Below are 13261 nucleotides of genomic sequence, written 5' to 3' on the forward strand. Positions count from 1 at the left end.
ACCTCCATACTCTCCCAGTGTGTGAATTTTAGCCTGGAGGGTGCTGGTCTCTGTGACCTGTGCTTATACTTCTGTTGCGTCCGCAGAGATGGAAAGTCAAGCCCAAGGTGGCCCTGTCATTGTGTTGTATTAAAATCTGTGGAAAAAAGATCTGAAACTAAGGTCTGAAAAGGTACAGTGCGAAGAAGCCCCGTGGCCATGATGGAAACTTTAAGGGAAGGTTCAAGCAGGAGTGAGGTCTGGAGGCAAAGTCAAGAAAAACTGGACATTTTATTATAAAAGCATTTAATTGCCTTGGTAATTTTGACGGGGTAGTTTTTGCTTTTAAAACATTCTTAGGGGTTATTTTAGAAAAGAAGTTGGTAAGAAAACAACCAGAAAATTTAGGGTGTAGTAAAGCCTTTACAGAATAAAAAGGTAGAATAGTTGTGAATTTGATTTAGAGCAGAGGTTGGCAAACTTTTGTCAGATAGTAAATACTTTATAGTTTATGAGCCATATGGTCTGTGTTGGAACCACTCAATTCTGCCATTGTATTGTGTAAATGACCGTAAGCAATACATAAAGGAATGAGCATGGCTGGATTCCAATAAAACTTTATTTATAAAAATAGGCAGCGAGCCAGATTGGCCCATAGGCCATAATTTGCTGACTCTTCTGGTCCACAGTTCTTGAGGGGGGTGGTGCAGAGAATGGGAGGCTCCTTGGGGCTTTAGGTGACTCTGCTCGTGCACCTGAAGGTCTGAACTCAGACTGGATGAAAATAAGCAGAGCTCAGGAGAGTCTGTCTGACGAACTTTCTTTCCTGTCAGGCTGTTTCAGGTGAAGATGGAACGGGAACAGCACCAGACTGAGATCAGGGATCTCCAGGACCAGCTCTCAGAAATGCACGATGAATTGGACAGTGCTAAGCGATCCGAGGACAGGGAGAAGGGGGCTCTGATTGAGGTAAGGGGACTGTGGGGTCAGGTGACAAGACAGGCCCCATCTGCCTGAAGGGGATGAGATGGTGGAGGTGGGGTGGGGACTGAGTGCCGTGAGCCACATTCTGTTTCATGCATTTGCCCCACCTGTGCCCAGGGTTAGATTCTATAAGAGCACTGTATGTAATACATGTTTAAACATTGTCTTAGGAAACTTTCAACCATACAGAAAAGTAGAAAGAATACTGCATTAACTCCCATAAAGCCCCAGCCCGGATCCAACAGTTGTCAACATTTTACAATATTAATTCATCTGTTCATCCATTCATCCTTGTTTTTTACATGCATCCATTTGTTCATCTTTGCCGAACCAATTCAAAGTAAATTACCGATAACACTACGCCTCACTCCTAAATTCTTAAGCACACATCTTTTAAAAATTAGGGAATTTTCTTACAACCATAATACTGTCATCACACCTAAAAAAATGACTCCTATAATATATAATGTAATACAAATTCTAATACCTGGACCCTTATTAAAAAATTTCCAGTTGTTTTCCAGGTATATTTTATGGCTGTGTTCCCCCTGCCTCCCAGCCAGGATCCAGCCAAGAATCCCACATTCCTTTCACTGTTATCTGAGTTTGCATTTACCCTGGTATAGCCTGCCCCCCTTCCCTACTCCCTGCTTTTTTTCTCCTGTCCCATCGATCTTCAGATAAACTAGACCAGTGCCCCACTGATTTGTCTGGCTTATTTCCTGATGGAGTCCATTAACTGTTATTCTACTATCCCCTGTATTCTAGTAGATTTGTATTTAGATCTCTACACTAATAGATTTAGGTTAAAGTTTGGGCAAACATACTTTGTAATGCTATTTATGGAAAAGTATTGAAAAGACATGAATGCCCATACAGCACTTATGACAGGTTAAATTTTTATTAAGGCCCCACAAGACTGTAAGCTCCAGAAGGGCAGTGTTGGTGACGGTTGGCTCAGCATCTCCATAGCAGCTGCCCCAGTGCTGGGGACATACAGTACTCAGTAAATATTTGGTGGTTGGTTGGATGGATGCATTATGAGTAAGTGAATGAATGAATGAATGCATGAATCCATTTGCTATGTACATAGACTGCCCTTCTGGCCTCTGACCATATTAGTATATTCCCCATTAAATATTTAGCTCTTCTCAATAAATGAGTAAGTGGATAAGATTGACTCTTACCTCTGCTTAGCATTTGTTAATTATTATGGGGCTTTACAAAGACAATTATTATTTTCCCTCTGAATTGGATTCCCATCTTGTTGAAGTGTTAGATGCACACATATAAAATTATTAGAGAACAAGAATAGGTTTTGAATGTCTGTTTTTTGTTGGGAGTGAGTATAATTGAGGGTGCCAAAAGGACAGAAGTTTTATCTCTATGCCCATTTAGATGTTTTGATATTTACTATAACATTATCATCACCTGTATTTTTGGCATAGTGTTGAAATTTATTTCCATAATAAGCTTTGTTTTGTAGGAACAGCTCAAAAAATAAATGACACACAATTTAGAATAAAATAAAAAAAATAATCAAATAAGAAAGGTACCTTGTTAGGATTGAATTTTTTTTTTTTTCTACTGCTTTCTCCCTAAGGGCTGTCTTTTCTTTGTCCCTTTCTTGGGGTTAAAAGCTGCTAAAGTTCCTTAAGTCTCTGCTGTCAATTGTTTTCTCACCTCCTTCCTTGTTTAGTTTTGAAGTAGTTCCCCAGGAAGGATTTCAGTTCCTGCCCTTAGAACTCAGCCTCCCTCTTCCCCATGACTTGGCAGAGAGCTGAGCACAGTGGCCACACCGCCCAGGAGTTCTCACGAAGTCATTTTCACATGGTTGTAGAGGGGAATCATTTCTCTTCTCCCACATGGCTCTCTCTCTCTCTCTCTTTATTTTTATTTATTTTTTTATCCTCACCCGAGAACACTTTTCCATTTTTTGTTCAGATAGAGTGGGAGGGAGAGAGAGGAAGCGAGAGAGAAAAACATAAACGTAAAAGGAACACATCGAGTGGCTGCCACCCGCACGACCCATCCAGGACTGGAGACGAACTGCAACCAAGGTACATGCCCTTAGCGGAAACCGAACCCGGGTCTCTCTGGACCGTAGGCCGACGCTCTAACTGCTGAGCCAAACTGGCCAGGGCATGCGCTCACACGTGCTCCCACTCTCTCCCTCTATTTTTTTTTTTTTTATCCTCACCCGAGGACACTTTTCCAATTTTTGTTCAGAAAGAGTGGGAGGGAGAGAGAGGAAGAGAGAGAGAGAGAAACATCGACTTGAAAGGGACACATCGAGTGGCTGCCACCCGCACGATCCAACCAGGGCCGGGGAAAAACTGCAACCGAGGTACATGCCCTCAGCAGGAACCGAACCCTGATCTCTCTGGACCGCAGGCTGACGCTCTAACTGCTGAGCCTAACCGGTCAGGGCTACAAAATGAAATTTTAGAATAAGGGTGGGTGGGTGGAAAAATACTTATTTTCCTAACATCTTAACAATTGTTATTTCTACATTTTCTGTTTGCCTCCCTACCCATTGATGGGTTTTATCTACCTGCCCATAATGTAGGCACAATAACAATGTCCCACAGTTATGATATCTGCTTTTAAATGTCAGAAACATTTTTCTTTGTTACACCTTATAGTCTATATGTAATTTTTGTCTTTGTTGATTTTAGAGAGAGAGGAAAGGAGAGGGAGAGATAGAAACATCGATGAGAGAGAACATCGATTGGCCGCCTCCTCCATGCCCCCCCACTGGGGATTGAGCCCACAACCTGGGCATGTGCCCTGACCTGGAATTGATCCAGTGACCTCCTGGTGCATGGGTCGACGCTCAACCACTGATCCACACTGGCCAGGTTGTATTTCATTTTTAAGGAGATAAATCACACTATATTTAATCATTCTCCTATATTTAAATAGTTTATTTTTTTTAATTATGAAAAAATATGGCAAACATTTTTTACATGTACCCTGTACTGCTTAGAAAAATATTCTAAAGATAATTTCTCAGAAATGATGTCACTGAATAGTTTATGGCTTTCAGTAATAAAATGTAGCTTCACAAACAAATTTAAATAGAAAGTAAGGTGTTGACATATTTTATGGTGACTTGTGTGGATACTTCATTGATTTTAAAAGGGAAAGATGTTATCTTAGCTATTGGGAAGTTCCTTAAGTTGCTGAATTTTCCCAATCATTGAAACCTATAGTTGTTATTTGCCCTTTTCCCTGATAGCCTCTATCCTTTTAAATTCTTTATTTTAGTACGTTGACCTTGCCCTATTATTGTATCTATCTCTTTCTTCTGGCCAGTTAACTCAATGACATAAGGTCCTTGGATCTTCTCCATTTCGTGCCAAGCAACAGAGCAAATGAATACAATAGTTTCAGTATCTAAATTGTTTTTTAAATGTCACCATTTTAAAAAAGAATATTTTAAAAATGAGCTGAATGCTTCTTTGCATCTTTAAACACAATATGCTGTGCCTGTGTGAATGAACATAATTTAATAAATTAAATAGTTTATTCATGTATCCGTAGTGGTGACTAGGATGAGAATGTGAGCCTCAGTTTTGGTGATGTGTTTGCAGGAAGAGGCCGATGATGAGCGAACAGGAAAGGGAAACAGAGCAGGTCTTTTCTCAAAGCGTTCCTGATATTGCTGGCTTTCTGGTTGCCTCTTTCCTGAAATGGGACCCGTATCATGTATTGCTGCCCTTCTGCAGGATGAGATAGGGCCCAGTTAGCTTCTGAACGCCAAAGTGGGGTTCCCTCCCACTGGAACACTCCTCACTGTTTTAAATCAGTTTCCTAGGACTCGTCAGTGCAAAACATGATCAGAAAAGAGACCCCATCTCCTTGTCACTTTCAGTTTATTTGTCACATCTTCCTAAGAAGTGGCCTGGGGAATCTGGTAACAGGTTATAGTTATGGCCAAGTTTCCCATGACATTTGGCTTAGAACAGACTCTTAAACACAATGGACATTAAACACACTATGCTTTTGAATGTTTGAAAAGGCCCAGGGCCCTATATTTCATGAGATGCCCAATGCACAAGAATTTTCACGAAATCTCTCCTAACACTACTTAATGTTTTATTAAATAGCATTGGACCCCTATATGGAACCAGTCAAGTAACATTAAGAAAGAATACAGTGGTGTTTTGTTTTTTTGTTTTTGTTTTTAAAGGAGAAAGGAAGGAAGGAAGGAAGAAAGAGTGGAAAACAATCCTGTTTTCTCTGGATAGACCATACAGTTGACCAGCAATAGGATGACCTTTTTATTCTTAAACCACGGAGGGTTCTGAATTTTTGTTTTTTACTCAGGTTACAGAATGATTATAGAACACTTTTTCAACCACTTCTTTGTCCAAAACTGTGTTTCCCTGCCTTCTGGGGCACCTGGGCGGACGTCAGCCTCTGTCCAAGCGCCACGCCGGTGGAGCTTTCTCTCTGCTGACCAGCGTCTCCGGGGGGAGCCCCGCGTGCTCACGGCCGGGCCTTGCTGGCAGCCTGTGCTCCATGCCTGCCGTTTGCCAAGACCGAGTCCTTCAAGTACCAGCAAAATGTGCTGGTTATGAAATTGCATTGATCTGGGGATAGACTGTTCTCAGAAATATTACTGAACAGTGTAGGAATTTTAATGAAACAACTTTAAAAATCATGGTTCTCACTAACCTGTTATCCTTCGTGGGCCAGCCTTCTGGAAGAAAATTGGCGTAATTCTCTGTCAGCTACAGTTCCGATATGAACCCTTTCACTCACCCTTTAATGGAGCACGGCTCAGAGATAGGGACCCTGTGGAACCTCTGGGAAGCCTTTATGCAGACGAGGGTTGAGATTAGTGTTTTTCTCATTTTGACCTGGAATACCTGTGAGTAGGTGGCACGTGAAATGCAGTGTCCTGTGGGCCAGTGAGTTGCTGCTTTGGTCATTCTGGTGTGTGTCTTAGTGCGCCTGTTGTCAGGACCTCCACTTGGGGCTGCTGGTCCCAGCGTGTACTTCCTTTTTCTTTCAACTTTCCTTCCTTCCTGTCTTTTTAAGTTCATATCATGTTTCTTTGCTCTAGTTTGGAAGTGTTTAGCACAAGTCTTATTATGTAGTAAGTACCACACACAGTCAACTTTTTTCATTTTTTTTTTAATCCTCACCCGAGGATATTTTTCCATGTATCTTCAGATAGAGTGGGGTGGAGGGAGAAGGAGAGAAAGGGAGAGAGAGAGAAACATCGACGTGAGAGGGACACATCGACTGGTTGCCTCCCGCATGACCAGGGCGGGGGACAAACCGCAACGGAGATAGGTGCCCTTGGCCAGAATCAAACCCGCGACTGATTGGTCACAGGCCAATGCTCTACCGCTGAGCCAAACTGGCCGGGGCTCACAGTCAACTTTTATAGCCCCCCGCACCCACACACACGTACACACTGGGCTCTTTCATCTCCTGGCTCTTTCCTGTGTGCAGCAAGCCTAGGTTTTGAAGTGCTAATTCAGAATGGCCAGGGTTTGCCCCTGTTTTCTTCTTTATTGTTGCGATTTTTATGAATTTATTTTTGTTACAGATGTTCCCCCCTCCGCCCCCCGACGCCCTCCTTCCAATCCCCCCTCCTTGTTTTCTTTGGTTGGAGTCTGTAGGAGGCATGTTCATTTCCAATGGGTGTTGACTTATATTTTGAAGTTTTTATATTATCTCTGCATTCTTTGGCCTGATATAATTGTCAATCAAGCCACTGAGGTGATGAAGTGACATTTTTGAAATCTTCTGTGCTTTTTTGGTCTCTACTCTGGAAAACTTCAAGTGCTCCTAAGTGATATGGGGAGGTGTAATCTGATTGGATCTGTGCAGCGCAGTCCACTTAAGCAGCAGCCCCAGCCTCAGATAGCGGCGCATGGGTATAGAATGGACCATAGAACGAGGTTTTTAGCATGCATTGGCGGCAGTACACACAAGGCAGCTCCAAACACAGATATGTCCTGGAAAAGATAAGTGTGGGAAGAGGAACTGCCTTATCGTGAAAACAATTGAGAAACGTGTGAGAGTAAGAGCAGGAAACGGGTCAGATTCACAAGGACTGTGGTGCAGAGGCTGGGGGAGGCTCCCGGAAGACCTACCAGGAGCCAGTGGCCACAGTGATGGGGAGTCTCTGCTAGTCCCGAGGGAGGGGCTGGGCAGTGGCCTCTCTGACATTAGCCACATGGCTGCCTCTGTCTGAAGTGCTCTTTCCTTTCAGTCCACCTCTCTCTGCCTTTCAGAAAATCTCTGAAGACTCATATAATATGACCGCCTCCAAGAGGTCTTCCGTGAATGACCTCCCTGAATGCCCAAGTCCTTGCCCTTTGATAACTATCAGGACAGGATTCATAATCCTAAGATTTGCTTCTGTTTTGTGTTTGGTGCTTTGGAGGAGCCAGTTGCCTTAGCTACCTGGACAAATCTCTTGATGTTGCATCTGAGCATCAATGCTTGTAGATTCCTGAAGGGCTACGTCTTAGTCTGTGCCATGCAGCCCTACCCTGGGACTGCGGTGGTTCCCCTGGTTCAGTGGATGTGCATGTCCTAAAAAAAAGGAAAGAGAATTCCATTGGCCGTTATACTTAAATCAATACGAATATTTTTACTCCATTAGTGACACTTCTTCAGTGGAACGTAGCTTTTCTCTGAGGCCTCAAGCCCCCAGGTAGCAACCATTCCTCTGATTCCCCAGGAGTACTCCGAAGCCACCATTGAAAAAATAGACTGCACATGTTCTTTTACTTATATCCAGAGCAGACGTATTCTTGATATTGTTAATCCATTTATTAAAAATAGGGTAAATCAGATCTGTATCCTTCTTTCAAGGAGCTGACAGTCCAGCAGGGGAGATAAGAAAAGAAATATATGAACTGTGAAATAAAGGTGTTAAGTGCTGTGATAAGTACAGCTAAAGTGAGATGGGCATTCAAGGAGGGCATTCAAGGAAGACTTCCTGGAGGCGGTCATATATGAGTCTTCAGAGATTTTCTGAAAGACAGAGAGAGGTGGGACTGAAAGGAAAGAAGGGCACTTCAGACAGAGGCAGCCATGTGGCTAATGTCATAGAGACCACAGGAGAGAGACTGGATGTAGGCAGCAATGGGGTGGCTATTGCAGACCACCTGGGCAGTAGGTGATGAGAGCCTAAACCAGGGAGGTGAGGGAAAGGATGGAAGATGTTACAGAACTGACTTTTCGATTATGAGGGACAAGGACAGGATTGGTCAGGTTGCTGCCAAGCTTCTCAGCAGGTGGTGTCATCACAAGAATAATGAACAAAGGAAGCAGAAAGGAACATGATGAAAACACAAACTAGTGAGTCCGAGGTGTTCTTGGGACATGCAGATGGATGTGCCTAACAGGTCATTGAAAGTGCAAGTCTGAATTCAGTTTAAGAATCGGAGGTAAAGGTTTGGGAGTTATTTACATAGAATTCATAGTTGGAAAAAAATAGAGGAGCTTGCCAAAAAAGAATAAAGACTGCAAAGGTGCATTCTTGGGGATCATCTTAGCTTTTGGGAAGAGGGAGAAAAAAGCCAGAAAAGATTGTCACAGAATAAGTGGCCGGAGGGAAGAAAGCAGGAAAGTGTAGTGACTTTGAATTTCATGGCAAAAGAAATTTTAAGGAGACAGGTGGGGAGGATCAAAGAGAGGGGTCCAGAAAAGTGAGGACTGAGAAGGGGCCATTGGATGTGGTGATGAAGAGGTCACTATGACTTTGGAGGGGGCAGTCTAAGTAGAGTAGGAACAAAAGCCATAGCAAGAGATGAAGGAGTGAATACTAGTAGGTGATCAAGAAACAGAGGCAGCGAACAGAAAGTATACTTTCAGAAAGTTCGATAGTAGTCCTGGCTGGTGTGGCTCAGTTGGTTGGAACATTATCTTGTATACTGAAAGGTTGTGGGTTCAATTCCTGGTCAGGGCACATACCCAGGTTGATTTGATCCTTGGTCAGGAGCGTGCAGGAGGCAACCGATCGATGTTTCACTCTCACATCAATGTTTCTCTCTCTCCCTCTCCCTTCCTCTGTCTCTGAAATAGAAAAATTAAAAAAGTTTGTGTTTTTTCGTTGTTGACCCAGAGGGTTCTTGTGCCTTGAGGGAAAGGACGTAGATGCCCGGAAACAGAAAAGAACAAAGTGACGGGAAAAAGGATAACTGGTAGAGCAAGGACGTGGAGCGGCTCCGTGCTGGGGCCAGGGCCTGCCGTGCAGAGGCCTGGGGAGAGGGGATGCTCGGGCAGTCGTGCCCAAGTCCCGCTGACCGTGAAGAGAGGGAGCCTGCACGGGGGGCGGGCTCTGAGCTCCGGGAGAGCTGCGCAGGTCTGGGGGAAGCTGGCAGCCCCAAAGGCAGCCCTGCTGAGCTGTGGTAGAACACACTGAAGTTTAGGGAATGCAGTTTGTGGACTTGTTGCCCCAGTTCTGTGACTTCTTATGAACTCTGAGCGGCTGAGGAGAAATGTGAATACTTTGCCCTGCTCAGATGGAAGGAGGCTGGGGCAGGGGCAGCCCCGGGACTGGGATCACAGATTAAGGGTTCCAGTGGAGTGTGAAGTAAGCGAGGCCAGCAAGTTGGCATGAACCCCGTGAAGCAACAGCGCAGAAAGGCCATTAGCCGGGGCCCAGACCATGACCCAGAAGTGAAGCGAGACGGAAAAGACAGACACGTCTCCTTCAAAGCAATGAGCATTAAGTCAGTTTCCCTTTCCCCCCTCAAATCTCAAGAAAGCTGAGTTCGTCAAATCAAGGGGAATGATGGCTTCTGAGGGGGGAAAAGGGAGAGGGAGAGATGGCACAATTGGTGTGCGGTGTGAGGAAGGAGAGGGAGGGCGGGACGGTGAGAGGCGGTCGCCCATCGGACGGGCCGGACGGGGTGGGGGGGGCAGCAAGGCCTCCCGACAGAGATGCTCATCCTCACCTCCCTGTTCACGCGTCTGCTCCTTAGGAACTCTTACAGGCCAAACAGGACCTTCAGGACCTGCTGATCGCCAAAGAGGAGCAGGAAGACCTCTTGAGGAAGCGGGAGCGTGAACTCACCGCCCTGAAGGGAGCCCTGAAGGAGGAGGTGTCCAGCCACGACCAGGAGATGGAGAAGCTGAAGGAGCAGTATGACACCGAGCTGCAGGCCCTGAGGGAGAGTGTGGAGGAAGCCACCAAGGTGAGGCCACCCCACCTGGCAGGTCAGCCCCTAGTGGCTTGGGAACAGGTAACAGGCAAGACCTCTCCTCCACCAGTGCCGACTGTCTTGCTTCCTGTTTGTGACAGAGTGAAACTTTCATCAAATCATGGAAATAGAGCTTGTTCACAGAGAATAAGGTCAACAGTGCTGCTGTTGACGGTTTTAAAGCCTATAAACTTAAAAATTATTAAGGACATTGTTTAAATGCTACTGCGGCATGTGGGATATGGAGGCCCCGGCGTGAACCCTGGACATTCTGTAGCCTCGCGCGGAGCAGAGATCTGTGTGCCTCCAGGTGTGGTTTTGCTGATGGCACGGGATTGCAGACAGGACCAGGTCTCTGGAATCCTTCACCCCTGCCCTAACCTGCTCCTTCTGGCTTGTGAAACCCTTTGTTAGACATTTTAGGTTCTTTCTCAGCACAGTTACGAGAGGGTTAATTGGCTGAGTTGCCCAAACCCTTGCGAGATAATTTTTCTCTTAATTGAATTCTTGGCTCCAACGAATAGAGTCTCCTAAATTATGTTGAAGTCTTTTGGTGTGGGCCTCATGTTGGCTGTTGAAGAAGAAAAAAAGCAATATTTTGAAGGGGGAAATGCTTTGAAATAACGTGCCATCTTTAGGGACAGGGGAATTACAGAGTATGGTTTTCTTTATAGTCTCTGCAGTGTATTGGTCAAAGATGATGAAGAAAGGACTCTTGATAAGGTTTGTTTATTGTGTGATGATTACAGCCACAGCTTGGAGCTGGGAGGCCCTCCCTTCACCAAGCTCCACAGTGATTCACTGATTTTCAGTTACGGCACAGTAATCCAAATGACAAGAAGTGAAAGATGGGTTTGTTTATTATAACAATAAAAAGGCTGGGAAATAGTCTGTTTGGGATTATTGTAACGGAGGCAGTTATAAAAAAGGCCTCTTGTTGATTTGCCTATCTTTGACTCTTTTGAGATACGGTTTAGTTTGAGGGAGGAGAGCAGAATTGAGGCGATGTCCGTTTATTCCACCTCCTTTTGCTTTTGTGTGACAGCCTGATGTCCTTGCTAGTGGCCTTTAGGGGCTGTTGCTTCATGGGGACATGCCCATGGGCTGCTGAGTAAAATGACTCTCCTTTGAACACATCTTATCGGTACCATCTTCAGACATTGCATCAAAGCTTGAGTTAACAAGGTGTATTCATCGAAGGGTAGGTAGTTGAGGACGATGTTTAGGCATGTTTGTAGTGATTTCACTATTAGGAAGGTTAAACTGGTACCACACATGGGTCTCTCCCAGATGTAAATGACTTTTAAGTACGGAGTTGAGATAATCTGTCGAGACTTTGGCTGTTGCATTTTGCCCTTTCTGAAGGTCAGCATTGTACGCTAGTTCACAGCATTTGCATTATGTCACTTCAAGGGGGGTAACTGCATTGACGCATACCAGTCTGTGAAAGAAACAGCAGGTGCATTAGCCAAGGTGCATAATGTAAGAGAATGTAAGGTTTCTGAGCACCAGGAAGCGAACACAAAGGGGTTCACCTTAGCATCCAGTGGGGTGCTGGCCAGCAAGGCTCTTTGCCCCAGGTCATATTCTGTACTGCTGCCAGCGTCGTATCCTGAAAGAACAAATCTGGTCATGTTAGCCTCTGCTTTAATAACTGCCTTGGCTCCCCATTGCCCCAGACTTAAGTTCAAAACTGTGAGCATGGCAGCCAGTAAATCCCTTTGCTTCCTAACCCTGTTTCCAGAAAACTCCATATTCTTTTAGTCCTCTCACCTTCCACTTTTCTGCTTGAGTGACCTCTGCTCATCCTTCACGACCCTCCCCAAATGTCCTCTCTTCTCTGAAGGTGCCCCAGATACTTCCACTTCCCTTGGTGGAGAAAGTCGTGCCTTCCTTAGGGTTTCTGTTGCACCCTGGTTATTCTACCAGGAATGATTAGTTTGCATCATGCCATGTTGTAATTTATCATTTTTGTCTGCTGACTCCATGAGACTCTGAGCTTCTTAAGCACTGAGGCCATTTTTATCCCTTTTTTTTCCCTTAGACCAAGAGTGGCAATACCTTGGGGCCCAGACAGGCACTTCAATGAGCGAAACTCTGGGAGGGTTGTTGGGGTGACAGTAGGGCATGGTGGGGACTGTGGCAGGCTGCAAAGGGTGTCCTTTGCTGTAGGGTCAGTTGCTTCTCTGCTACAGCTCAGAGTTGCCAATGAAGGAATATGGGGCCCACGTTGCCAGGTCTCGCAGTTTTTAAAGAGAAGCCTGATAGCTGGATGTTGATGTGAGATCTCCTGACTTTAAAGCAATGCTTCAACTTAAAAAAGAAACACATTATAAAAAACAACCAATACAACTGATCTACAGGTTGACAGCGTGTGATCTTTGTCCCCAGAGTTTGCACAGTGCCGGGCACATGGCCATGTCTGTACAGTGTCTGGTGAGTAAGGGTGAGTGGGGGCGAGTCCTGTCTGACCAGCTGTTCCAGCTGTGTGGTTCCTGTTGGGCTTTCTCCCACGATGACGGGGAGGTCTTTTAGGAAATCTGTTATTAGTCTGAATTTCTGTGCCTTGCTTTTGAGTTTCCCTGTAGTTTTTCATCAAGAGGATTATGGTTATGTTTTTATACCTTAGCTTTTGCTTGTGGAGGTGGTTGCTGAACAAATGTGCCAGAAGCATATTTAATAGAAAATTAGGCTAATTTAGTGGACAGATGCTGCCTTTTTGTTATTTACATGTGGGTATTATATAGTAGAATTTTAAGATTATTCGATTAACTACTTGGAAGAGAGTGAATTAAATATACTTTTTTAACTTGGTAAAGAGTATATATATATTTTTAAATGTTTTTATTGATTTTTTTTTTTTTAGAGAAGAAGGGAGAGATAGAAACATGGATTGGCTGCCTCTTGTACACCCTTACTGGGGATCAAGCCCACAACCCAGGCATGTGCCCTGACCAGGAATCGAACTGGGACTTCTCAGTCCATGGGACAGTGCTCAATCCACTGAGCCACACTGGCCGGGCTGGTAAAGAGTATTTCTTAAATCAGCACTAGCCTTTACCCTTTTCAGTCTCTGGGGAGGGACCCACCTACCCACCCCTGTGACTAAGAGCTGACCT

At 44.7% G+C, this 13261-nt stretch overlaps 1 protein-coding gene across 1 annotated transcript in view; it reads left to right on the forward strand.

The window, feature by feature from the left end:
• CGNL1 (cingulin like 1) overlaps positions 1-13261 on the forward strand; it is a 152534-nt gene that overhangs the window by 64046 nt on the left and 75227 nt on the right. Inside the window, exons 7-8 of the mRNA XM_036280333.1 lie at positions 813-948; positions 9924-10136. Coding sequence (XP_036136226.1) covers positions 813-948; positions 9924-10136 — 349 coding nt within the window. The remainder of the gene's footprint in view (positions 1-812; positions 949-9923; positions 10137-13261) is intronic.

This window comes from Molossus molossus, unplaced genomic scaffold (genome assembly GCF_014108415.1).
Source record: "Molossus molossus isolate mMolMol1 unplaced genomic scaffold, mMolMol1.p scaffold_m16_p_1, whole genome shotgun sequence".
Taxonomy (NCBI): Eukaryota; Metazoa; Chordata; class Mammalia; order Chiroptera; family Molossidae; genus Molossus; species Molossus molossus.